Source organism: Canis aureus, chromosome 10 (assembly GCF_053574225.1).
Source record: "Canis aureus isolate CA01 chromosome 10, VMU_Caureus_v.1.0, whole genome shotgun sequence".
NCBI classification, from domain to species: Eukaryota; Metazoa; Chordata; class Mammalia; order Carnivora; family Canidae; genus Canis; species Canis aureus.
The window spans coordinates 14,174,138-14,201,966 of NC_135620.1; the positions used below are offsets into that span (position 1 = coordinate 14,174,138).

The 27,829-nt window shown below is 38.7% G+C and overlaps 1 protein-coding gene across 2 annotated transcripts in view; it reads left to right on the plus strand.

Annotated features, from left to right (window-relative positions):
• SNX24 (sorting nexin 24) overlaps positions 1-27,829 on the plus strand; it is a 159,794-nt gene that overhangs the window by 53,777 nt on the left and 78,188 nt on the right. Inside the window, exon 1 of one of the 2 annotated variants that reach the window (XM_077911422.1) lies at positions 13,890-13,964. The exons of the other annotated variant lie outside the window; for it this stretch is intronic. Coding sequence (XP_077767548.1) covers positions 13,899-13,964 — 66 coding nt within the window. The 5' untranslated portion in view covers positions 13,890-13,898. Of the gene's footprint in view, positions 1-13,889; positions 13,965-27,829 lie in introns of those variants that run through there. 2 annotated transcript variants of the gene reach the window in all.

Here is a 27,829-nt window from a genome sequence, read left to right on the forward strand (position 1 = left end):
CTGGTCCACTGAGTTGTGGATGTCTCAGGATTAGTCATTCAACCACAATTAAGTACCCACTATATGGCAAAGCCTCAGTTATGCGCTGAAGACAGAATTGGAATGCTGGTTAAGTCAGGTGGAAAGCAAGTGTATAAAATCAAGCACACATAAGACAGCAAAGAGCATGTATTACAAAGAACTCTAAGACCATGGAACCTGTGGGGGTTGAGGTTCTCCATTGTTGGAGTTACCACAGAACTTACCATCTAAACTAACATACTTTTGGAAGCAAAAGGTGGCAGCGTTGATCATCATGCTGGGATAGTAGTGATAAGTTTGGGGGGCAGAGTACATGGTCAGTCTCCCACTTACCTCCCCACGCCTGGCTTGCCCTACATTCTAGCATGCTTGCTATGTCCACAGTCTGTCATCATGCGCCTTACACAATTTTATTCACCAGGTGTTTTGTGCCTTGCTAATTTTGGGTACAGTAAAGCGGATTTGATTGGAGTCCATGTTTTGTTTCCATTCAGGCATAGGACTCGATGTGTGTGAAGCGAAAGTGTTTGGAAAATAACATGTGGTCTGTGGTTCAGAAGCACTGAGTTTACAAGTGCCCGAAGGCATACGTTTTGGTCTGGGTGACTGAGAAGGAAGATTTTATTCTCGTGATCTCACTTACGGAAAAAAAAAAAAAAAAGAAGCTGATGCCTTTTCTATGGTGTGACTTGTGAAATGGCAGAACTTAGACTATTTCTTGAAAAATTTAATGTGTTTGAAATAAACACACTTAACACTTCTCTGCTTTTCTGGGTACTGTTTTTCATTATGGAAGCTGGTACTGTAAGTAAAAAGTCAGCTGGTCCAGGAAGTCCCTTGTTCAGATCCCTCTAACTTCCCTGCCGAGGGCTGGCCAGTGTGGCATGGCATGGGGCAGGCGGACTGGCCGGTGTGCGATCGGAGCCACTGTGCCCTTTGCTTGCCTGCTGGGCTCCGGGCGGGGCCCTGGGGACCCTGCAGGAGATGTGGCTTCTGTCTCCAACGAGTCTCAGGTCTGACGGAGAGGCCACCGCACAAAGTTGATAATAGGTTGAAGAGAGTGTGACTGGAACCCAGAGGAGAGCAGTGTCCTTCGCAAGGAGGGAGGGAAGAAGGGAGGAGTGAAGGAAGGAAGGAAGGAAGGAAGGAAGGAAGGAAGGAAGGAAGGAAGGAAGGAAGGAAAAGAGAGAGAGAGAGAGAGAGAGAGAAACAGAACTTGGTAAGATGACAATGGGAAACTTTACCAGCAGGGAGGCTGCTGCAGTGAGTCTAAATACCCTCTTTTGCTCAGACTCCATTTTTCCCTTGTTAGTCTCTGAGATTTTCTTTCCTTCTCTCTCCACTACTTTTTTTTTATGATTTTATTTATTTCTTCATGAGAGACAGAGAGAGAGGCAGAGACATAGGCAGAGGGAGAAGCAGGCTCCCTGTGGGGAGCCCGATGCAGGACTTGATGCCAGGACCCTGGGATCACAACCTGAGCCCAAGGTTCAACCACTGAGCCACCCAGGCATCTGTCTCCACTTCTTTCTTGACTTCATGTGCCCTAAGTCTTGAGTTTCTTCTCTTCTGTACCCTAAAAAAAATTTTTTTAAAGATTTTATTTATTTATTCATGAGAGACAGAGAGAGAGAGAGAGAGAGAGGCAGAGACACAGGCAGAGGGAGAAGCAGGCTCCATGCAGGGAGTTCAACGTGGGACTCGATCCCGGGTCTCCAGGATCACACACCCTGGGGTGAAGGCAGCACTAAACTGCTGAGACACCTGGGCAAGAAATTATCTTAAAAATGAGTATTTCTTTTCATACTCACCTTAAAGTTATCTTTAAATTTTACTGAAGAAGAAAGGCTATTTAATGAAAAATATTAAGTCCAGAGAGGATGCGAATGTGGCCAGGTTGGGAGGAGGGTGGTATCTGGGAATTCTCGATTTATGAGACAACTCCCGCCTCAAAGGAAGAATTAAAAAGGAAAGATCAAGGCCAAACAACCCTCAGAGTCAAGTTTTTGCATTTTTTTTCTTCCTGAAAGTCTGGGAGGCCTGGTAATTTTGTCCCTTGTGCTGTGTTTTCCTTTTCTTATGTTTATGGCAAAATATTAGGAGTTTGACTTGATCCCTATTCTAGACATGTACTGATTTAAACTTTACATTCCTCTGTCTTCACTGGCAATGGAAATATCAGGTGATTAAAACTGTTCTCTATTATATATATATATATATATAAAAAAAAAACTGTTCTCTTCAAAACTGAAAGGAACAGTTTGTATGCAGAGGGCCTTAATCTGGTATTTTAGTTCTTAGAAATACATACATTCTCCCATTTATAAGTAAATTTTGACTGTTTTTCAAGTTACTCTTTTTTTTCCCCGACAGTGTAACAAGCAGCAAAGAAATGCCCATTTAAACTTCTTTACCCAGTGGCATAAAAGTTTTAAACAGAGCAGTAATGGCTTACTAAGTGGTAATTCCATTTTTCTTTTTCAAAGGACAGCACAATTAGATTTTAGTAAGATTGAGATTTCAGTGTCTCTTGGTGTATTTGTCAGGACAGATTCACAAGTAGTTTGCAAGTGTTCATGAACAAATCAGGTTGGTAATCCATTGATACCAGCACAAATAGATTGTCCTCATCACCACATAGACAAAACAGTCAGGAGATGGGGTTGGGGCCGTAAGTACTAGTGGCAGGATATAATGAAGTTGTATTCCATTAAGCTCTTGTGTACGGGGGGCAAAATGTCATCACCTGAATGTGGCTGCATTTCTGTGATACAACCTCATCTGTTCCGTCAACTAGTTTTGCTCTGATCAATAAGCAGTTTTCTGTGGCCTTTCACTGCTGTCAGATGTCATTGAGTGATGTAAATGCACGTCAGAAACTAGAAACTTGACAGCTCACCCGGAGTGGGAAGGGAGAGAGAAGAGGGAAATTGCTGTGGGAGACATGGTTGACAGCTGACATCTCGGGGTAACTGATTGGACGCTAGCAGCCGGCACTTCTCCCGTATAAACATGAAGGAAAATGATCCCAGTATGTGTGAAATACAGAACAGATGTTTTAAAATAATCGAAGGGAAAAATTATTATTGTAAACCGTAGCATAGTGCTTGTGTAGATTGTTTATATGAAATATACTAAAAATAATTAGTTGCTGTTAGTTTCTGACTAAGAACAATGAAGTCAAATGAAAATATGGTATTTCTATCCGTTTTCTTCATCACCTACTGCCAAAACTATGCTTAGGACAGTTTGTGTCATTCCAGAAAGAGATATAGCCAAAAAGACATTTATTATAACAGAATCCATGCAATAGGATATTATGTAGCAGTAAAAGGAAGAAAAGAATAGTGTATGTCCTCCTGTGGGGAGACTGCCAAGAACCCTTGCTAAGTTAAAAAGCCAGAGATAGATCAATGGGTAAAGTGCGCCTTTTGTATAGGAGGGAAGCACATAAGAGTGATTCAATTCAGACATGCACCTAGCCAGGCTGAAGGGGCTGTTACCGGTGGGCACCCAAAGGCAGAGTGACGAGTGTGACTTGGTCAGACAGTGATCTGGGTTTCAAGGGAGACTTCACTGTTCATCTTTTCATATCTTTTTTTTTTAACTTTTAAAATCAAATGAATGTATTACCTGTTAGAAATACTGAATTATTAAGACATTTAGTTGTTTCACATTGAAAATTGTCTTAAATACTCAAAAAGAAATGCAATCATTACCGTATTAACAAAGGACACTCCAGAGTACTCTGGATAGATTCTTCATTATCAAAGCTAGAAAAAGGCATTCGGGTATATTAGCATTCCATTAAATACTATTTTCAATGATGTTAATATAATTGACTAAAATTCAGGGACTCTTAGGTGATGAAAGTAATACCTATTATTTGTGGAACGCTTACAATATGTTAGACAGTATACTCTGTACTTTACTATCTTATTTGAATTCCTATAGAGAAAATATCTCTGTTTAACAGACGAAAAAAACTGATGCCCCATGAGTTTAAATGACTTACTATAGGACACATGGCCAATAAGTAGGAAAGGTGGGATTTGAACCCAAGTCTTTGGTATCCAAAGATAAGTGTGGAATGAGTATCAAAGTGGAGAGAGCTGTAAACCACATGAGCATGTGTGCTTGCTGTGAGGACGTTGCATTAGTTCCTGTCTGCTGTCACGAGTTAGAATACAGTGTGAAATCTCTGGATGTTCTTCACTGTCCCACCAGGCTGGTTTCCCTGTTAAGATGACTTTGGCACCATCTTCACTTCCTTCTGGCTTCAATTTCGGCCATAATCTTGTGCTTACAATGGGTTCATCTCTTTCTTGTCTCTGAATTCCATGGTGGAGAGACCATGTCTCTTTTGCTACCCACTCTGTTCCAGGTCAGAGCCTGGCCCACAAAAGTATTTAATAAATAGAGTTGACTCATGAGCAACACAGGGGTTAGGGTTCCCTCCCACATCTGAAAATCCACATGTAACTTTGATTCCACAAAACTTAACTGCTAACAGCCTCTTGTTGACCAAAAGCCTTACCCACAACATAGTCAACTAACACATATTTTGTATGGTATATATATTATATACTGTATTATTACAATAAAGTAAGCTAGAGAAAAGATTTTATTTATTTATTTTTTTTGAGAAAAGATTTTAAAGAAAATCATAGGGAAGAGAAAATACGTTTATTGTACTCAAGTGAAAAAAAATCCACCTGTAGGTGTATGTGGCAGATCGAACCCGTGTTATTCCAAGGTCAACTGTACTTGCCAAAGAAATGACTTACTTTCAGAGGCAGACCCTGTAGTAATGACAAGATTACACTGGTGTGGTTATCTTTTGCAAACTACCTAATGGAATACTTCTTTCCAGGGCATGCTTTTCCCTGATGAGGAATGCAGCATTGAGGCCAGAGTGAATTGAGAGCTTGCAGGTTCAAGACTGAGAGATAGCACTTTATTCTATAAATAGTGAACCATCACTTTACTATTAGGAGTAACAGCTGTAAAGGCAGAAGATTAGGAACTTAAGAAAATCACCAGAGATAAGTTTTACTTTGACAATGGGAAACTTAACTGAAAAAATCCAGTAGAACAAAGTTGCCTTAGTACATTAATCCTGCCATTGTGATGTTCAGGATTTGATATACTCTGCCTTGAGTCTCAGTGTTTTGAGACTTTCCCCTCCTAGGCTGCAGGCCAGGCTGCTCTGTTCATGTCCACTTCATTTCTCCTCTCATTTATTTTCATTTTGACTTTTGAAATTCTTTTCCTCTTAATTCTAAGACCAAGATTATAAGAATATGGGGAGAGGTTTGACATCAGAGCCATCCTCACTGTCCAGCCTGGGGGCAGACAGGCTTTGATGAGTGAGTGAGAGAGAGGAAGAGTGAAGGACTTTAGGTAGGGGTGACTCTAGTGCAGTTGGAGAAAGAGTGGGGAGTCCTGACCATCTCACTCTTCAGTCAGATTTCAGTGGAAGTGGGAGGAATGGCTGTTCACAGATACATAGGAAACTGCTTTGGTTATATTCAGTCTGTTCCCCACTCATCCCCTTTCCTAAGACTGGCCTAAAGATCCTTCTTGTGCTCAAGACACTTTCTATGATGCGTGAATAGGCTACAGATATATTTGCTGAATCTACATACTGATGTCACCTTCTTCCAGTGGTACACTGGGTAGGAACCAGGCCCTTGGTTGGTACTTCCTTCTTACATATCAAGGTCCTGTTACCAGCCTCATAATTACATAGTTTTGACTGGAACCCAAAGTAGACCATTTCCACATAAAATCCCAGTCAGTAATAGGATATATTGCTTTTTCCCGAGGAACTCTAACCTGGGGATTGTAGATTATGGCCCATCTCCATGTAGATCCCTATTACCATATAGTGAGACTGTAGAGTTATTCTGGGAACTTCATTCTCCCTCACAATATCCTTTATAGGACATCTCAGATAGTTCACCTTCTCGCTGTTGACAGTTCTCTCTCAGTGGGATTGCCTCACTGGTGATTCTGGTATTGCTATATTCATTACTTCCATTTTACCTAAGGGGGCTCCATGACTTCACTCCATTCCAGCACTGATAGAGCTGTAGATGCCTTCTGCCTTCACCTTTCTTCTGAGGACAACCTTTATAGCACCTGCTGCTTTTCCCTTCACTTGTCCACACTCCCCCATCCCTACTTTTTCTTGATTTGTTTCCTTTGCAGACACCTGCACACTGCTGAGTTGCATTACCTTCATTGCCCTGGAGGGGGCTCCACACATGTTGGGTGAGGTAGAGGATCCTACCCAGTTCCCTCCCCCCTCACAGACCGTGCCCAAAGACCTAGAGCTGTTGCTCTTCCTTATAAGCCGCAGAACAGCCTTCTCTTGGTCTTACATGGATGAGGGAAAAAAGCCTTTGATGAGAAGGCTTTTTTTTTTCTTTTTTTTTTTTTTAGAGAGAGAGAGCGTGAGCTGCATGGGGAAGGGGCAAAGGGGGAGAGAGAGAAGCGGACTTCCTAGCTGAGCAGGGAACCTGTTGCAGGGCTTGATCCCAGGACCCTGGGATCGTGATCTGAGCTGAAGGCAGATAATCAACCCACTGAGCCACCCAGGTGCCCCTAGTATCTAGTTTCTTTTCAAACTTTTAAAGGCCGTTTTAAACTTGTATGAGGGATGCCTGGGTGGCTCATCAGTTAAAGTACCTGCCTTTGGCTCAGGGCCTGATCCTGGAGTCCTGGGATCGAGTCCCACATAGGGCTCCCTGCTTGGAGCCTGCTTCTCCCTCTGCCTGTATCTCTGCCTCTCTCTCTCTCTGTATCTCATGAATAAATAAATAAAATCTTTTAAAAAAATAAACTGTATGACTGAGTCCATTTTTAAGTTGCTCTAGTGTAATTATAAAGTGCTTACATGAAAACATTTAAAAAAACAAAAATTTTGATGTGGAATGTTGGAGAAGGCATCTACCCCTTCGTACTCCATGTTCCCCATCCACTCTGAACTTTTTAGAATCCGTTATTCTGCAGTCAGAAGGATTGTTGTGCACATGTCATGGAGACAGGTCCAGTGTTCAGGCATTGAGTGGTCAATGGTAAAGGCCATTCCATCCTCAGTGTGGCTCAAGAGGCCCAATGTCCTTCCTCCCCCTGAACTGCATTGTCGCCTTCCCAGTTCGCCTTCCTTGTTTGTCAAGTGCATCTGCTACTTTTTTTAAACGAACCTTCTCCACATCCTCAGCTCCCCTTTAGGTCTCCGGTCTTTGTGGCTTTTGCAGAGAGCCTAATGGCTGTCCTGTTGAATACTCTCTTGGCGGTCTGGCCTTGCCCTCGGAGCCCCTGTCAGACTGTGCATTGTGCTCTTAGTTCACTGTGTCCCCAGCACCTAGGACATGTTTACACACAGAGGTGATCCTTACATTTTTACTGAATATATAAATTGGAGCCAGAAATGAGAGCCAATGAGTCATCTCCTATCCAGGGCTACTTAATACCAGAATCAAGACAAGAATCACAGCCCTTTCCACTATCTGGTTTTTATTTATTAGTAGGCTGTGTCCACTCTTGTGACTTGTTCATTCTGATTGCCTGAGAGAAATGTGCACCTCACATTATTTCCAGGGAGACCTGGATCTCTGTGTTCTGTTTCCAGCTTCTCAGTGGGGTCGGTTCCTTCTAGGGCATTCCTTGTACCCATTTGTAGGTTCATTCAGAACCTACACCAGAGCCCTGCTTTGCCCTCTTTGTGTTTTAAGGCTAGAGGTTCAATGTTTACCCAGTTTCTCTTAATTCTTTATAGTGACAATTTCAGATTTTGTGTTTATAATTGTTCATCCTTTTGTGTTTTAGGAGCTTTTACTCTGAGTCACAATCTCAGTGCTTCCTTGTAAAATACTTTTGTTTTGAATAGTAGATCTGGGGCCTTGACTTTATCCATCTCAAATTCTGTGTTAGCTATTTCTATGGCTTAATGACACCCCTGCCCTGATTGACTCACTTTAAAGAAAGAGGCTGTTTACTTAACAGTGGCATGTCGTCTGTTTTCCCAAAATACAATCTCTGGCCAGAAACCCAGTTGAATTGTAATCCCTCCTTACATAAGCTGCCTGGAAACTGTCAGTTCAGCCTTATCTGGTGGGTGATTTGGGCTGTGGACTCGTTATGCTTGCATGGCAAACTCTAAGTCATGATTCTTTTTCTCAGCTCTAGACTGTGCAGAAAATTTACTAGCTGGCCTTAATTTTGTTATTGGGATCGACAAAACTTCACCGCAATCCCTTTTCATTTGCTCTACAAATACTTACAGACTGCTCCCCTGGGGTAAACATCTCTCCTTGATCCTCAAATGCCATAGGGATAGACTCTGGTCTTGCAGTGCCTTCTCCATGGAAAAGACTATCTCATGTGACAATTACATTCTGAAGATGTGGCATCCAAGCCGAGCACAGTACACCTTTAGAAGGGTGATTCAATATGGACCTGGCATACAGGTTTTCAACTTCATTATAGAATTAAAGGAAGAAGCATGTTGTTTGCTTGCTTGTTTCTGTTTTTAGTTTTTTTCCCTTGCCTTCACACTTGCTTGACTGACCTTCGTGAAGGTGGATTTGAAGAAACCACTGAAAGGTGGTTTTAAGTTTCCAGATAATGGTGGTAGTAATAATGCTCATCACCACTTTTTAGTCCTTGATGTAAGGACTCTGTCCAAAATCTATTAGCATAGATTCTAAAAATCATGAAGGTAAGTTATTTGCATATCATCTAAATTAATCTTAAGAGTTAGAATTGTTGCTGTAGCTTTATGGTATTCAAGGTAAATAATTAGCACTATTTTCAATGGTGCCGACAAACCAGAATGTTTTTTTTTTGTAAATTTATTTTTTATTGGTGTTCAACTTGCCAACATATAGAATAACACCCAGTGCTCATCCCATCAAGTGCCCCCCTCAGGGCCCGTCACCCAGTCACCCCCGCCCCCCGTCCCCCTCCTTTTCCCCCACCCCTAGTTCATTTCCCAGAGTTAGGAGTCTCTCATGTTCTGTCTCCCCCTCTGACATTTCCCACTCATTTTTTCTCCTTTCCCCTTTATTCCCTGTCACTACTTTTTATATTCCCCAAATGAATGAGAGAGACCATATAATGTCTGTCCTTCTCTGACTGACTTACTTCACTCAGCATAATACCCTCCAGTTCCATCCACGTCGAAGCAAATGGTGGGTATTTGTCATTTCTAATGGCTGAGTAATATTCCATTGTATACATAAACCACATCTTCTTTATCCATTCATCTTTTGATGGACACCGAGGCTCCTTCCACAGTTTGGCTATTGTGGACATTGCTGCTATAAACATTGGGGTGCAGGTGTCCCGGCGGACAAACCAGAATGTTAAGAGCAATGAAAATTTTTCCAGAGAGTGAAAAAGTCACCAGGATAGGGGTTCCTATGGCTTCATTCACTAATTAATTTTGCAAAACTGCTGCCCATGATCCTATTATAGAGGACAGACTACTGAATGGTTATAAGGTTTTAGAAAAATCATTTATTTTTCTGATCCTTAGTCTTTTTATCTGCAAAATGATGACATTCACCTGCTTTTTGTACCTCATCAGTTATTAAATAATATCACTATACCGAGATAAAGATGATGAACTGATTGGTACATGGTTGTTCAATGTCTCAGAGGCATTTGGCTTGGGGATGGTGGTTCCATTCACAGAATCTGTTGTTTGCCCAAGACCAGTGTTAACTGATCACACAGTGAATGCTCCCCTATTTGCCAATAAGTGAAACGCCAAAGTCTGTAATTTGGATGACTCCCAAAGAAGTTGTATCCCCATTTATATATACAGCTATTGCTGAAGACATTTTAGAAAGATAATTTGGTTTATATCATTGGGATAGCACTATTGTGTATTGGTTTATGTTAATTATATATTTCTTCTTAACTAAATTTTAAGCTTTGGCAGTTCGGTTTTGTGCGTATTACTGAACTTAGCAGATATTAGGAATTTTTTTTTTTGATATTAGGAATTTAATAAATATTTCTTAGCCTTTAGAGCTGAAAAAGTACTTGCTGGCCATCTATTAACATTCTCACATATTTACAGATGGAAGGAAAAAGGAAATCCAGGAAATTAAGTGGTTTACCAAAGTCACAGAGTCCTGGAGAAAGAACAGAAAGACATTTCTGAAATGTCACTTCCTCCTCTTTAGAACTTACAGGACTGCCTTTGAATAAAGTTTAAATGAGGATTAAGACTTGCATTTTAAGAGAGCACACTTTATATACTATTTTAAATATGTCTCTCCACATACATACAAATTCAAAGGTGTGTATGTTTAGTCTGTAGAAAAATTTTTTCATACTCTGGGTGCAGTTACAACTTTTTGCCACTTATTAAGACTTCAGAGATACAAACCAGTAGCTCAGTAATTGCTTTCTTGAATCTGCCTGTAATAATTACATTTAGTAAAGCTGTATCGAAAATTAGAAAGGCAGAGACTAATGGAAAACTAGATTTTTCACTGAATTAGAAAGCAAGACAATCCATATATTGACAACACTTCAAGTTGAAACAGATCAGGAAAACTGTTTTGGACTGTTTGTGCAAAGAGGCAAACCTGGGCCTGATGGGCAGTGGCATCCGCATTTTATGGAAGCAGAGAAACTCCAAGAGATCTCATGTAAATCGGCATGTTGCAAGCACAGAATCCAGGTCTGATTTAGATACAAGTCATTTGAATCTTTTAAAGCCTGGAATTTCTTGTTGGTGCTAACAAAGAAGTAAAAAATGAAGAATTGTGTTAATGAAGTGAGAACACCTTCAAATTAGAAACAGTACAAAACTCACTTGAGGGTCCTATGTATTAATCAGAAAGAAACCCAGACAGAAAAATGGTGGAAGGGCTTCATGTGGCTTGCTTCAGTGGTGCTTGGTATAGTGTTTGGACTTCATGGCCAGAAAAACTAGTTATTTTTAGTTATTAGTTGTTTTTTTATTTTTGGTTTTTTTTTTTTTTTAGATTTTTATTTATTTGTGAGAGACAGAGAGAGAGGCAGAGACACAGGCAGAGGGAGAAGTGGGCTCCTTGCATGGAGCCCGATGTGAGACTCGATCCCAGGACCCCGGGATTGCGACCTGAGCCAAAGGCAGATGCTCAACCACTAAAGCCACCCAGGTACCCCTAGTTATTTTAGTTTTATTGCATTTGAGAAGCATATTGAGGAGTTCCCAACAGGATATTAACTCAGAGTTGTTTCGATATCAGGAAAATAATTAAAACTGAGATACAGCAACGTTAATAACTAAAAAAGCAAAACAAAATTGGTACCTCTTCTTAAGCTGTCAGGTGGACAGTGTGTTTTTCAGCAGAAGCCAGGACACAGTCCCAGTAATCTCTGATGATCCAGCTCCCCTTCTGGCACCAGACTGGCCACACAGTTCAGAGCCATCAGGTCAGTGAGCCCTTACACTATGGAGGCATAAGGTTATTATAGCTTTAGAAAAATGCTTTTAAAAGGGATTGATGTGATGTGTCATGCTATCATGGATATCCTAGGTGAATCCTTTTGATTGCAGACTTTTGGGCATCAACCATCCCTTCCTGTGAATGAGTGCACGTGTTTGTTTGCTCACAACCTGTGGCAGTGAGACATGTCCCAGTAAGAGGAAACATCTAGAAATTAGAGAATTCAGGTAAATAGTCACATACAGACCATAGCATGTGCTTCCAGGCCAAGGAAGAGAAATGGGTGAGCATTCTGGGCGGGGGGGGGGGGGGGGGGGGGGGGAAGGTAGCCGGAGAGATAAGAAGGCATGCAGTGTAGTCTTTTTTGAAAACCACATTCTGACCCAGGTCAACCTGGAGCTTACATTTCATAGAGCCCTCTGACTTCAAAGCCAGAAACTGCACACAAGGTAGAGAAAGTGGTAGGGAAGGAGCAGAGTTGTCTGTTTTGAGAACTGAATTTGCTGTTTGGTAAGGGAGAAGTAGTGGAAGGCATTTCACTAACAGAAATTTCACTTCAGATCCTGAAGACCATGATTTTGAACAGTGAGATAAGCATGCATGGTTAGTTGCAAAGGAGTTAACATTTGTTTGCCCTCAGCAGTGTGTAAAGAAAGCATGGCACAGAAATGTGCACATGGCAGTCTCTTCCTTAGAGCAGACTTGGAGAAAAACACGTGTCACAGAGTGATACACAGGTGTTATATTATGTATAATATTAACATGTATGTAAAATATTAACATGTCCTAGCTGATGAACAGGATTCAGCTGAGGAATCATTTTCCTGTCTGTATAGCTAGTACGTGTCAAAGAGGGACTTGGAACCCAAAGTATCTGATTTATAACTTTTTTTTGAACATTTTCTTATTTCTCTCTTTTAAAGATTTTATTTATTTATTTGACAGAGCACAAGCGGGGGGGGGGGGTGGAGGCTAGAGGGAGAGGGAGAAGCAGGCTCTCTGCTCAGCAGAGAGGCTGATGTGGGGCTCCATCCCAAAACCATAGGATCATGACCTGAGCCAAAGGCTGACGCTCAACTGACTGAGCCACCCAGGCACCCCCATTTTGAACATTTTCACTCAAAATTTTAGAGAATGCTATGAGATACACAGCTTCAATGGGAAAAATTGGTAGAAAAAACCCTGGAAAAGTGAAGAAGAAAAAAATATCTCTTCCTCTAAAACATTTAGGTATTTATTCCACCTTTTTTTCTTTTTTTGGTATATATGTACATACGCTGTTATGATCATGCATTTGCTTATTTTTTAAAGTACGTATTTATTTAAGTAATCCTCACACCCAGTGTGGGGCTTGAATTCACGACCCCGTGAGAGAGTCGCATGCTCCACTGACTAAGCCAGCCAGGTGCCCTGATCATGTACTCGCTTATATGCACAACAGTGTACTAATTTATATGTAACTGATGAATCACTGAACTCATGAAACGATTAATACACTATATGTTAATTAATTGAATTTAAATAAAATTTAACAAAAACAGTGTATTCTTTGTGCAGTCTGTACTTATATTTAAAAAATTTTAACAGTTAATAATACCATTTTGTGTTAATACATCTGAAACATACGAATGTGCTGTCATTTATCATCCTTCTAAATGCTAGGTTGTTGACAGTTGTTTATAACTATAAACCTACTTTTTCACTCTTATTTTTATTTTTATTATTTTTTAAAGTAACCTTTACACCCAGTAAGGAGTTTAAAACTCATGACCTCAAGATCAAGAGTCACATACTCTATCCACTGCACCAGCCAGGTGCCCCTTACTTTTTCACTTTTAAAAGCCATATTCCAGTTTCAGTTTGGTGCTGCTTTGTTGAGCAAATTATTCATATCTGTATATGTTCATATATTTGTTGAGAAATAATCTTCCTTATGCATTTTTTATTCTCTTCCTATTCTTCACATGTGTCTTTTCAGAGTAGTTTACTTTTGCAGTATAACCCATGAAAGGTTACATAATGAAACTAAGATAACTCTTCTTTCCTGCTGTTAGGAATATTTAAGTTAGGTGTACTATTTATCTCTGACAGCTCACCTGTCTCTAAAGGTTTTCATGTGTCCAGATTCCACTGCTGTCATGAGTTTTAGTCTGTAATAAGGTAACCCTAGCAGAGCCATGGTCAGGAGTAGTGGACACTTAGTGAATATTTGGTTTGTAGCAAGTGAATATTTGCCTTCCTGAATGAGACTGATGTACTAATCATGATTGGAGGTATTAGTTTCCTATCTTGTGCACCAATTTTTTTTTTTTTTTTTGTCCAGGAAGGGACTTCATCCAAAAGTTGCCTTTAAACCTTTGTGTTGTGCCCTGTAGAAAATGCCTGGCAGGAGGTTCACAGTTGAGTTGCACTGGCTCTATGCATATGGAAATACTGTGGAGAGAGAAAAACTACTCATGTCTAGGTGACCTGGGTGATTTCAGGGTGAGTGTCTAATACAGTAAACCTTGGAGAGGTAAGGCTTGCAGAAAAGCTTTATCCTTGCTACTCTTTGGAGCAGGGTAAGAGTATTTAAGATGTAGGCTTCATTAGGTTTAGCTCAGGCGCTTGGGAACAGCGGGAATTAAGGGTTAAGCATTTTCAGTTTCTCTGTAGAGACCACATATGTCATATTACTAAGGGAAAATGACCCATTCCAATAATAAAAAATCTGCAAAATGATTATTTTTTTGCAAGTCAACACCTTTTCTTCAATTCATTGTTCCTTCTTTAAAGGACTCAGACAAATTAAGTGATTATGATATATCCTGTACCTAGAAGAATCTCTTTGTTTGGGGTAAAAGAAATCAATATGAGAAGCTCTTGGAATGGCCTCCCCCTCCTCTTTAGCAGCTCCTTATATATGGATTTGGAAATGCTGATTCTACATGAAGAATGAACATGCTGTTACATGCCAAGGCCCAGCCTCATTAGGCTCCAAACTTTTCCCCGAGTGTCTTTGGCACTGGTGTGTGTTCTGTAGATTTAGAAAAGATGGTGATTGGTGAAATACAGAAATTTGGTTGTACCTTTTTCATTACGCAGACTTAGTTTCTAAACCTTCACGTGCCAGTGCATTTTAAAAAGTAGGTTAACTTTAAGAAAACAAGAAATTAAAAAGAAAAAGTAAACAATAAAGCTACTACCAAGTTAAGTAATATGATACAACTTCAGAATCTGGATTTCCATCTTTTCAGAGATGCCAATTCTGATCATTTTATTCAGCATTGCAACTTTCCTGCAGCACTTCCAGTGCTTTTTCTTGGCTCTGCGCCTAGACCAGATGATCACTTTCTGAAACACTCCAATTTAGCTATCGTTTTATATCTACTGTTATCGGTCTCCCCTGCTGGAACATATGTTTCTTGAGGACAGAGCTCTTTGTCATTTTACTTCTCTGGTAGATTTCAAACACCTTGAAATTTAAAGTTAGTGGCTTAGCACCCACTAACTCCTCAATAAATATTTGGATAAAGAAATAACATCATCATCATTGTCTTTACAGTGCAACTGTTTTTTAAAAGATTTTATTTATTTGAAGGGGAGAGATAGCAAAGGAGAGGGTGAGCGGAGAGGGAGGAGCAGGTGATGGGAGGCTCAACCCCAAGACCTCGAGATCATGACATGAACCAAAGGCAGATACTTAGCTGACTGAGCCACACAGGCAGCTCAAGTGTGACAGTTTTAAACCCGGGTTATATCCATCCAGTCAGTAAAAGACTTAATAAGTATTTTTTCATAGGAAGAATTGAAATTCTGAGCCTCGAAAGAAGGCTAAGAGTTCTACGATTTTTAAGAGCTTACTTTGTTCTTGTAGGCAGGTGTTAAAAAATGTGGATATAGCCTCTCTTAACACCTGTCAGCAGAACAGAAGAAGTTTCTTTACCCTCAAAAAGACAACAGGATATCTTTTCAGGATCTTTCATTGTAGAGTTGACAAAATGGTCTGTGTTCTTTCATGGGCATAGAGCTTGTCCCTCTCTATCTGCTCTCTGTCTGTGTTTCAAAGCCAAGCAGCAGAGCTTTGAAGCTGACATGCATATCACAGATTCCCTGTGGCCAAGCAGCCTTCCCATTCTGGGGTCTAATAAATACATTCAGTTTTGAGAGAACACAGGAGAATCTTGGATCTCATATTCTTGGTACCTATAGAAATAGGGAGCCTGACTCATCATGAATGAGACCAATAATTCTCAGCTACTCAGGCTTACTTCTTATACCTTTTTTGGTTAAAAAAAAATTATCTAGGGCAGCCCAGGTGGCTCAGCAGTTTAGCGACGACTTCAGCCCAAAGTGTGATCCTGGAGACCCAGGATTGAGTCCCACATCAGGTTCCCTGCATGGAGTCTGCTTCTCCCTCTGCCTGTGTCTCTGCCTCTCTCTCTGTGTCTCTCATGAATAAACAAATAAAATCTTTTTAAAAAAATTATCTATATGTGTATATGTACATGTGTGTATGTATATCTGTAGAAAATGCTTTAAAGTTTTGATCTTTTGAATTGCATAGTTTTTTTGGTGAGAATATTTTTTAAGAAATATGCAGTGTGTCATACTAACAATAATGTTAGTATTATAATTTATGCAGATTATGGGCTAAATAGGGTTTTTTTTTTTAATGGGTTGGAATCTTTTTTTTAATATCTCTTCATTTGGTAGAGAGCAAGAGAGCATGAGCTAGGGGGAAGGGCAGAAGGAGAGGGAGAAGCAGACTCCCCACTGAGCAGGGAGCCAGATATGGGGACCTGAACCCAGGACCCTGGGATCATGACCTGACCTGAACTTACCAACTGAGCCACCCAAGTGCTTGGGTTGGAATCTTTTATACTTATTCTATGAGAAAATCCCTGCTGAGTATTATACTACTTCAACTGTGGACTTTGGAGATGCAATCCAGTGATTAATTGGGAATGCCTATATTTCCTTACATCCCGGATTCAACATTTTAGAAGAAACAATGCCAAATTGTGTTTTATCCAAAAAAGTGGTGAGTAGTGCAGGACCTGAGCACCAGGTCATCTGAAGGACAGATAGAGGAGTTAGAAAGGTTTAATTTGGAAAAGGAAGTCTTTCACAGTGCAGCCAAGACCTCTCATTGCTGAAATGGTAAAACCATAAACCCTATTATGATCTCAACACCTCTAAATAAACAGCTCTTCCTACATGATCAGATTCAGTCTTCTGGCTTTAAATTACATTCACACTCTGATGACTTCCAAATCTGTATCTCTGACTAAGACCCAGGCTATAAATTCATTTTTGCTTCACATCTTCACTTGGTGTCTCAAACGCATCTCCAATTTAACATGGCCAGTGCTGAGCTCCTGTTTGCTGCCATAGACTGGTTGACACCAGGTCTTCACAGTTCAGGATGGCACTACCTGGCCCCCTGACCTGGGGCCAGGTCCCCAGGCCCCAAACTTCACCATTTTATTTGATTCCTCATTTTATAAACAGACTCCACTTTGAGTTAGCAGTCTGTTCTGTTGTTTCTGCTTTCACTCACCTGTCTGTACCACTGCTCAGACCTCTTTAATTCTCCTCCCTCCTGATCGCTGCAGGCACACAAACATGTCAGACATTTGCATGGACCCCTCCTCTGTCACCTCCAAATATTCTCACTTCCTTCAGGCCTATGGGTAAGGGAATGAATAATGGACCTCCAGAAACGTCCACATCCTAGTTCCTAGACCTGTCAATCTGTCACCTTCCATGCAGAAGGGACATCATGGATGTGGTTCACGTTAAGGACCTTTAGTCACAGAGACTATTTTGGATGATCTAGCTGAGCCCAACATCATCATGTGAGTCCTTAAAGGTGGAAGAGGAAACAGAAAAGCAGATCAGAGAAGTGTGACCTGGGAAGGAGTGCCGTTGCTTGCTTTGAAGGTGGAGAAAGGGGGCCATGAGCCAAAGAATGCAGGCAGCTTCTAGAAGCTGGAGCTGTGTTCCCAGCTGACAGCCAGGAAATGGGGGCCACCCTTCTACAACTGCAAAGAAATGGGGACCACAATGCTATAAGCACAAGGAAATAGGGACAACAGTTCTATAGCCAGCAAGGAAACAAGGACCATAGTCTTAACAACCACACGGAAATGGAAACCTTTCCTCCCAGTGAACCCTCAAAGGGAACACAGCCCCACCTGTACCTTGATTTTAGCCCCCTTGAGATTGAACCACAGAAGCCAGCCAAGCACACTGGACTCCTCACTTATACAACTGTGAGAGAAGAAATGGAGCATTGTGTTTGTATAGGAGGAAGAGAAAACTAACACAAGGTCTCTGCTCAGATAAAACTTTATCAGAAAGACTTTGCCTCACCACCCCATGTAGCAGCCATACCCGCTCTTATCCAGGCCCTCTCTGTCCTCATAACCTGGATCTATTTTCCTCTGTAGCACTTACCAGCTAATGTGCTTTGCTCGTGTGATTGTCTGAGTCTTCCTTCCATTCCAATGTAAGTAAGCTTTGTTAGGGATCTTAGGATCCTTCACTGTCCTGTCTCCAGGAACTAGAACTGAGCCTGGCATGTGCTAGGTAATTATCTTTGTTGAGCCATTGAATGGAGCTCACTGGTGATCCGCTCTCCAGCCTCTTACAGAAGTGCTTCCTTCCAGGTGGGCTGCATTTCACTCGGCTCCTCCCTCCTGTCACCTGCTGCTTCAGGCCCTTTGCGCTTGGGCTACCCAGTGCCTGCCCTTCCCCTTTGCCTGCCTTTACTGTAGGTCTGTTCAGAAACATCAACTCTTGAAGGAAAGCTTCCCGGATTCCCAAGAGTAAATCCTATTTTCCCTTAATTAAGACACATAGAGAGATTTTTTAAAATAAGCATTTTATATTGAGTACAGCTCAGATAGCTTTATAGTTTGCACCAGATGTCAGAATTATATATTGTTTTGACTACTCTTTAATTTCTTTCTCTCTTTCTATTGTGTAGGTACCCCAGAGGCCAGGGTGGTGGGTTTGCTCACCACTGTTTCTATAGTTAATTGATTGTGGGCTGTGGAACCAGACTGAGTTTATAAATCAGTTCCTAGTTCTGTGTCTAAGTTAGGGGCCTCCGTATGGCTTGATTTCTTCACATTTCAAGTAGGAATAATAACAGTACCTACCTCATAGGGTCTTGTGTAGGTTAAGCCAGTTAATAAATCGAAGTGCCTTGAACACTCCATGGTGCATGAAAAGCACTCAAAAATGTTAAGAGCACCTGGCTGGCTCAGTTGGTAGAGCATGCAACTCTTAATCCTAGGGTCATGAGTTCAAGCCCCACATTGGGCATAGAGCCTACTGAAAGTAAAAATAAATAAAACAGCAACATTTAAAAAAAGATCTTAGCTACTGCTACTGTTATTAATATAGAGCATAGCAAAGTGCTTGGCATATAGAAGATGTGCAATAAAAAGGAATTACATAAATGAATTTTGTATGAACTTAATGTTTGTGTTAAAAAATGAGTAATTGTCATTTATTACATTTATTCCAGTAGAACTTTAGAAGACAGAATTAGGTTAAATTTAGATTAACTTTTTCTTTAATTATAAGAATAATGTATGTGTGTGCTAATGAAAACAATTTGATTATAGGGAAAATTAGAATAATTTGTAACTCTACGACTCAGGCATCCATTTGACTGATGACTTTTGTCATCTCTTATGCATATTTTATAGTCTGCAGCTTTGTATGGGTAAAACATTTTCTCCTGCTTTTTCAGTTAGTGCATATTATAAATGCTTTTTCACAATAATGTTGTGGGTTCTTCTCAGTAATTATTTTCTTCTAAAAAAAAGTCCAGTTTACTTGGGGCATATAATACATATAATATGAAATAGTCAGTAGGAATACATTTGCTGGGATACCTGGGTGGCTCAGTGATTGAGCATCTGCCTTAGTCTCGGGGCGTGATCCCGGGGTCCTGGGATCAAGTCCCACACTGGGCTCCCCATGGGGAGCCTGCTTCCCCCTCTGCCTATACCCCTACCTCTCTCTGTGTCTCTCATGAACAAATAAATAAATAATCTTCTTAAAAAAAGGAATACATTTCCTGAAATTTTGAGAATATGACTGCACTTTAAAAAACACAAGTGTGCATTTTAGATGATCTGTTTAAAGGGAGTGTATGGAAGACAGTGATGCCTCAAGACCCAGAAGGCTCTGGAATGGAGGCTAAATGAAGGCTAGGATGTGACGCCTTGGCCTGGAAAGGCTCACTTGTGAGCAGAAGCACTATGGTAGGTGAGCACATTCTCTGTAGTTGGTGCCTAGATTAGGGAGGATTCAAGAAGGAATTGGCCCCAGGAGAACTGTGGGAAAACAAGATGGGTTGATGGCTTGGGGCAGATCGTGGAGGATTTTGGAGGCAGGTGGAAGAGTTGCTTCTTTTTGTAGGAGTCATGAGCTTGTGATAAAGAAATGCAATTTATAGATAAGTAATTTGATAGAAGAATGATAGATTCTTGTGTTCTTATGTATATGACAAGCTATTTAAACTACAAATCTCTTCTTCAAGCAACCTGTGAGGAAGACTGTCCTCAAGTCCACATGAAGACCATGCTGTGATCCCTGCTGGATACTTTGTTACCCACTTCATAGTTAGCAATTAGCAATTAATTGTTCCATTTCAAAGCATATTATAAGGCACCAAGACATTTATTATGCAACAAACTAATACAGTGTGACATCATTTTATCATTCTCTTTTTATTAATGGAGATACTATGGCTCCAAGATATTTAGAGATTTGCCCAAGTTAGTAAGTAGTACAGATGAAATTTATCTCTTTTCATTCTTTTCAAAGCAGGATATAAAACAGAATAATGGAACTCATAAAGCATCTGTCTTTCAGATTGCTGAATTAACATAATATTTGATGTATTGTCACAACAGTTCAGGTAAGCCAAGAACCAGCAGTATTCACTTTTTACAGAAAGACTAAGTCAAAGTTATATTGAAACTAATGAAAGTTACATTGAAACTAATGAAAAACTATGTTAACCAGTCAACATGAATGACCAGATGTATTTGAGTGCATTTTCCCCCTCACCCTTAATTGATTGGATTATTATCATATAGATACAGCTTAAGAGAAAAAGAAAAATAAAGCCTTTATAATCAAATAGTTAGAGAGCTGCAGCTAAAATTAGTACTAGGGTTTGGACTGAAAGCCTGTGGTTCTATGAATATCATTAAACTCAAGAAGAATCTTCCCTTTTTAACTAGAGAGATTAAAACTAAAATATTTAGCAGACTATGTCATTATTAGAATATCTGAAAGTATATACATAAACACAGGGAAAAATTTCCAATACTACATAAACATGTGAAAGGAAAAACAAAATGTGTCTAATACCTTCCAGAACCATAAGTTAGTTGAAAAATTACTCATTTATTTTAAGCACACAGACCCTAGTATATCTAAAGTTCTGGTTTTTGATGGCTCAATCTTGGAAAACCTTTAGTGTCCCTCCATTCTGAAATAGAAACTGAGAGTTTACCCACCGCAGTTATTACCTCCCTCTGTCATACTCAGTTCCTATTATGTAGATGATTTCAATTTCATCATTAAATATGAACATCATGACTTTATTACATTGTAACTTGAACCACTTTCCACACCAATTTTTAGCAGTATCCTTTGACTACCAGTTATAGAAGATGAAAGCAGTTTGTACCCCATTTGCTTTCCTTCTTCATTCGCCTCCTGTTTTCTGCTAGTTATGCCATTGCTTTTTATACTGACAAGAAATGTTTACAGTCTGTTCTGTAAAAAGAATTTTTTTCATGCTGTATAGATGGAGTCTAAAGACTGAGTACAATAATTGGTATTGTCAATAATATAATTATGTGTGTGTGTGTACATATACTTATGTATACATCCACTGTGAAATCAAGTGTTTGAGCTTGGAGAATGACATGTTTCTATAAATTATGAAATCTCTGCTGCTCAATGTCCACAGTAGCCAAACTGTGGAAGGAGCCTCGGTGTCCATTGAAAGATGAATGGATAAAGAAGATGTGGTTTATGTATACAATGGAATATTACTCAGCCATTAGAAACGACAAATACCCACCATTTGCTTCGACGTGGATGGAACTGGAGGGTATTATGCTGAGTGAAATAAGTCAATTGGAGAAGGATAAACATTATATGGTCTTATTCATTTGGGGAATATAAAAAATAGTGAAAGGGAATAAAGGGGAAAGGAGAAAAAATGAGTGGAAATATCAGAAAGGGAGACAGAACATGAGAGACTCCTAACTCTGGGAAACGAACTAGGGGTGGGGGAAAAGGAGGAGGGCGGGGGGTGGGGGTGACTGGGTGACGGACCCTGAGGGGGGCACTTGACAGGATGAGCACTGGGTGTTATTCTATATGTTGGCAAGTTGAACACCAATAAAAAAAAATAAATTTATTAAAAAAAAAAAATCTCTGCTGCTTATTGGAGACTCTTCCGAGCATTATCCCAAATGGCCACTCTTCTCTGGACTGCACCAAATCTTGTTACATTTATTTTGCTTTATATTTGAAATTGTGTACTAGAATTATATTTGGAGTTGTATCCATTTTGTTTGGTTGGTTTTCTTGGAATTTTTAAGCAGCTTTTTTTTTCCTTCACAGAGAAAGGCAAATGTCTTGACACTATTACTAAAAGCTTATTATCTATAATTGATATTACTCGTACCAGTTTTCTTTGCATATCTCTTGGAACCCTCTGGCTTCTAACTCTAGTTTGAATATTTTTTAGGCTACAAATCTGCCATTTTAGGATTTTTCTCAACATTTTCTTTCTAGGTTAGGGCCAGTTTTTTGGCCTCTCCTTTAAATTTCATTTTTAAGAGGTAACTTCAAGGAAAATTTTATCAGAGTCTACATACTGCATAAAATACTCCTGCATATTTGAAAAGAGCACTTTACCTCTTTCTTAGTGGAAAATTTGCCTGGATGTGAAATTCTGTGTTAAAGATCATTTACTATCAAATTTTGAGGCATATGAAGCTAAACTTTTGAACCAGGTTTTCTATGGATTTCTGGAGACTTTTATTTGTCTGTGACCAAATAAGTTCAACCACACACCCCTTTTTTGTAGAAGTGAGCAACAGAGTAGCCTGTGAGGAAGCTGTGTCCATGTGACCATGAAACCCCTCCATGCTTCCTGCTGGAGATGTTCTCAGTCTCTGCGTGATAGCAGCCACTTGATAATGTTGCCCTTGTCTGTATTTACTGTCCCAGCATCATAGTCTTTGATGATGACAAAAACAATGGCTGGCCTTGTATATGACTTTTAATAGATTTTTGATATATTCTTTGTATATATTTATCATATATTTATTATTGTATATTATATATTTTATACATCAAATGTAAATTATACATTTAAAATATATTAAATATATTTGAAACTATATAAGCATAAATATATAAAATAAGTATATACAAATATAAAATACTACTTTTATATGTTTTTGAGTTCTTAGTTGCAATTCATTTCTATATCTTCAGTGGTTTTTTTGTAAGAAGTATGTGGGGAGTTGGGGTGCCTGGGTGGCTTAGTTGGTTAAGAAGCCAACTGTTGGTTTTCAGCTCAGATGATACCAGAGTCCTGGGATCTAGCCTCCTGTCTGGCTCCCTGCTCAACAGGGAGTCTGCTCAAAGATTCTCCCTCTACTTGGCTCCTCTCCCTGCCCACATGCATGAGCGCACATGCATGCACTCTCAAATAAATAAATTAAAATCTTAAAAAAAAAAAAAAGTCCACGAGGAATCTTTGTTTTCTGAATTTACCCACAGCTGAGATGGCCTTTTTTTGCCTTCACATGTGAGTAATGATTTGGATGATTATGAAATAATACTCTAATAAAACTTTGCAGATACTGTTCCATTTTTTGTAGGAGAGGCATTTAGTGTGGCAGAGAAAAAGTTTGGAATCATCCTCATCTCTGTTGCTGCTTTTTTCATCTGTATTTTGCCAGTGGTTGGTTTTTTTTTTTTTTTTTTTCATTATTGTAATGAAAAAAAGATTCCAGAATAGGTAGATGTTTTATTTTTCCCTCTAATTTGGTAAACACTTTTGATTTTCCTAGCTTAGGAAACTTAGATTTCTTTTGTCTTTGATATTTGCCCTTACTCTAATTTTGTTTCTCTTATTAATTTTTGTTCTTTCATCAAAGATTTTTCTTATTTTGGGGAGTCCTTTTGGTGTTATGAATTTTCTTTGCAAAGAAGCATCATTTTAAAAAAAAACATTTTTATTCATGCCCGACTCTTATAGAGCTAGTCTATAATGGCAAGTACGTATAGAACTGTTCTTTTTCCTTAAGTAGTGGTTTATATGAAACAGTCTTTTTCTTAAAAATATTTTAAAATTTATGATAGTTACATGTTTTCTAAGGCATGAAGAAAGGTATTAGTTTCTCTGCAGCCAAATATAATAAAATTAATAATATCTCAGTTTGTCAGTGTAGCATCTTGGATTAGAGAAAATATGATTAAAGGCTCAGAATAAGAACAAATTAAATTTTTACACTAGTTTTATTGAACTGTGTACCTAGTCATTGAATATCATAGTAATTTATAATTGGAGAATTTCTTACCATCTTTCCCTCCTTAAAAAAGCATCATGTGAATTCATACCTGATAAAAGCCTGATCTCCAACGGGCACACAATAAGTGGCTTTTTTAGAGGTATAACTTTTTATGTTAAATAAGTGAAATAATATTTAAGTGAAATAATATTTAAGTGAAATAATAACCTTTTAAATTTTATTTTTTCTTTCTTGTATTCCTACTCAAGAAAGAGAATATTTCAAGCCCAGAGTTGATTCCAAGCCAAGCCTAGTGTTAATATTTGGGGCATGTTGAGCAACTATTAAAACGTATATAAGAAAAACCATATTTGGGATCCATGGGTGGCGCAGCGGTTTAGCGCCTGTCTTTGGCCCAGGGCGCGATCCTGGAGACCCGGGATCGAATCCCACGTCGGGCTCCCGGTGCATGGAGCCTGCTTCTCCCTCTGCCTGTGTCTCTGCCTCTCTCTCTCTCTCTGTGACTATCATAAATAAATTTAAAAAAAAAAATTAAAAAAAAAAAGAAAAAAAAACCATATTTGAAGCTGGTAGTTATCCTTTGTGTGTATCTCATGTTCTCAGCATAATAATTTTGTGACCTAAACCACTTGGAACACGGGATATTCAGCTTTATTTGTATATAGAATTCTCATCTACACTTGGAAGACATTTAAATTATTTATTAGATATTTTTGGCCTGTTAGAGGAAAAACTGTTTCTGCTTTGAATTGAAAGTGAATAACTTTGTAAAATACAAGCTTCTGAAGTCAAGAGGAATATGGGTTAAGTCCTTCTTTAGTTTATTTTATTTCTTAAAAATACATTCCTGGAAAATTGGGTGTAAACCCAAATTTTGGAATATTTTATCATGGACTTCCAGTTTAATTGCAGAGATACTATCATAAAGGAAAAAAAATGACCCTAACATGTAATCAAAACCACATTTAGGAATGGAAATCTTGTCTTTAACATATCTATTTTTCTTTTCAACTTAAATTCTAATGACTTAATAATGTTCCCAGGACTGTGGCTAGAATTTAATCACATGAATAATATAATTTGTGGTGTTTTTTTTTTTTTTTTTAAGCAAACCTAAATGGAAGCCTTAATGTGTTTTTTTTAGTTATAGGAAGCCGTCCTTGCTTTATACAGAGGGGTTACTGGAAATCTATGAGGACAAGATTAGAGGGCTAGACAGGGAGGTGGGGCTTCTGTGTGATTTTATGTGAAATAGTTGAAATGAAAACCTATGCCACTATATGCACTGGTTAAAATACATCCAGTTAATTCTCATTTTACTCACCAGCTTGCCAAAGTGACTAATAGCCAGTGCAGTTTAGGATAGGCATACATTCCATATCCTGTTAGCATACATTCCATATCCTGTGTAACTTTGTAGATTTGAGATGGGGGTGTAAATTTGGCAAAAGTTTTGGTAGTTTATCCTGTGTGTATACATATTTATGTAGGTACATGCACAGAAACAAGGATTATGTAGACATCTTCTTATAAATAAAATACAAAAACATATACAGTTGGCCATTGAACAGCATGGGTTTAAACTGTGGGTCCACTTATATGTGGATTTTTTTCAATAAATACAGTATAGTACTGTAAGCATATTTGTTCTTTATGATTTTTTGATGTGTTCTTTAGATGACTTTATTGTAAGAATACAGTATTTAATACATATACAAAATAGCATTAATCAATTGTTTTTGTTATCAGGAAGGCTTCCAGTCAACAGTAGGCTATTGGTAGTTAGGTTTTTGGGAATCAAAAATTATACATGTTTTTTTATTGTGTGTGTGTGTGTGGATGTCCATAACCCTTGTGTTGTTCATGGGTCAGTTATATAAACATACATATATATATACATATACATATATAAACATACATGTATATATATGCATACAAAAATAGTACAGTGACTTGATATCTACCTTAGGGTCCTAATTAAATAAAGTATGGTAACAATTATACATAGAAGTGCTAGGTAGCCATGAAAGAATTAGGCATTTGAAAATGTGCTAAGGAAGGATGTTCAACATGTACTAAATAAATAAAATAAGGTAAGAAAATTAGTAGACGAAATGAAGTAGTAGAATATGTAATGTGGCTCCAGTTGTGTAAGAAAGTAAAACAACTTCTGTATACATATGTACATACAGAGTTTGTGTGTGTGGGAACAATTTGTGAAAGGATATTTAAGATTCCCTCTTGAGTTGTCAAGGACTTACACAAGCCTCTTATGTAAGAAATGTATACTTTTAAATTTACAGTGTTTGGGCTTTTCGAAACTTTTTTCCCTAAGTACATATTATAATTATTATTATTTTTAGCAAAAACATACAAGCTAACATTTGGAACCACAGTATAAGGAGATTGAGAGAGCAGTGTGGGCACAGATCCTGACAAAAGGAGGTAATATAAAAAAGTATCCTTCTCCTCTACAGAGTTACATACTTTTTATATAGATCAGTGGTCTGGTTCCATAAAGGAGCACAGTCTCCAAATAGTTGAGGGTAAAGACTTCATGACATCATGAGCGTTTTCCTGGCCAAGTGTCTTATGCTCCTGGGCAACCCCACCTAGAGGACAGAACCACCAGGGGAGAAGGACTGGAAAGTGGTGTGCTTACTCCAGAACACTCCCCCCCCACCCCCCCAAGAAATGAGGCTATATAAAGAACGTAGCTTATTAGGAATCAGTATCATGCAGTGACTACAAGGGCAGATACAGGAACCAAGTTACTGGGTTCAAAATGCAGCTCTACTATGGGCAAGCCAATTAATTCTTGCCTCACTTTTCTGACCTGTAAAATGAGGATAATGGTACCTATTTCATTTGGGGTGGTGAGAATTAAATGAGTGATTATTATGAGTAAAGAGCTTGGAGCAGTGCCTGCACATAATAAGTGCTAGAAAAATCCTTGCTATCACTCTTGTTATTATTTGACTGGGGAAAAGTAATCATTAATTTAAAAATAATGATTAAAAATTTGGCCTTAAATTATACATTTTATTTTACATATGCTACTTTATAAAGAATATATTGCTATGATGTGTAAAACCTAAGTGCAGTATATATGCATTGAATCTCTCTTATATGCTTGGTTATTTATGGAAATATTTTTAAAATGTGGTGTCCAACTTACCTTTATTTCTTTTCTACTTAATGTCTCTTTTTTCCCTGGCTGCTTTTCAGATTTTCTCTTTCTTACTGGTTTTAAAGAATTTGGATATGATTTGCCATGCATTTTTGGCTTTTGCTTTTTTCCCGTGTTTCTTGTATTTGGATCCATTGATTTTCTTAATCTGTGGGTAATAGTTTCCATCAAATTTGGAAACATTTTGGTCATGATTTCTTTAAATATATTTGTCTTTTCTGCCAGCCCTAGTCTCCTGTCTCTTGTCTCCTCTGGGGACTCCAATTATACATGCATTCTACTGTTTCAAGTTGTCCTGTAATTTACTGATGCTCTGTTTAGCTATTTTTTAGTTTTTGTTCCTGTCTCTCATTTGGGACAGTTTCTGTTGCTGAGTCTTTAAGTTCACTTACTTTTCTTATGCAATGTCTAATATGTTTTAAATTCTGTCCAGTGTATTTTTTTAAAAATCATAGATGTTGTTGACTTCATCAGTGGAATACAGACTTGCTATGTATCTTTTTATTTTATTTTTAAAATTTTTTTAAATTTATTTATGATAGTCACAGAAAGAGAGAGAGAGAGAGAGAGGCAGTGACATAGGT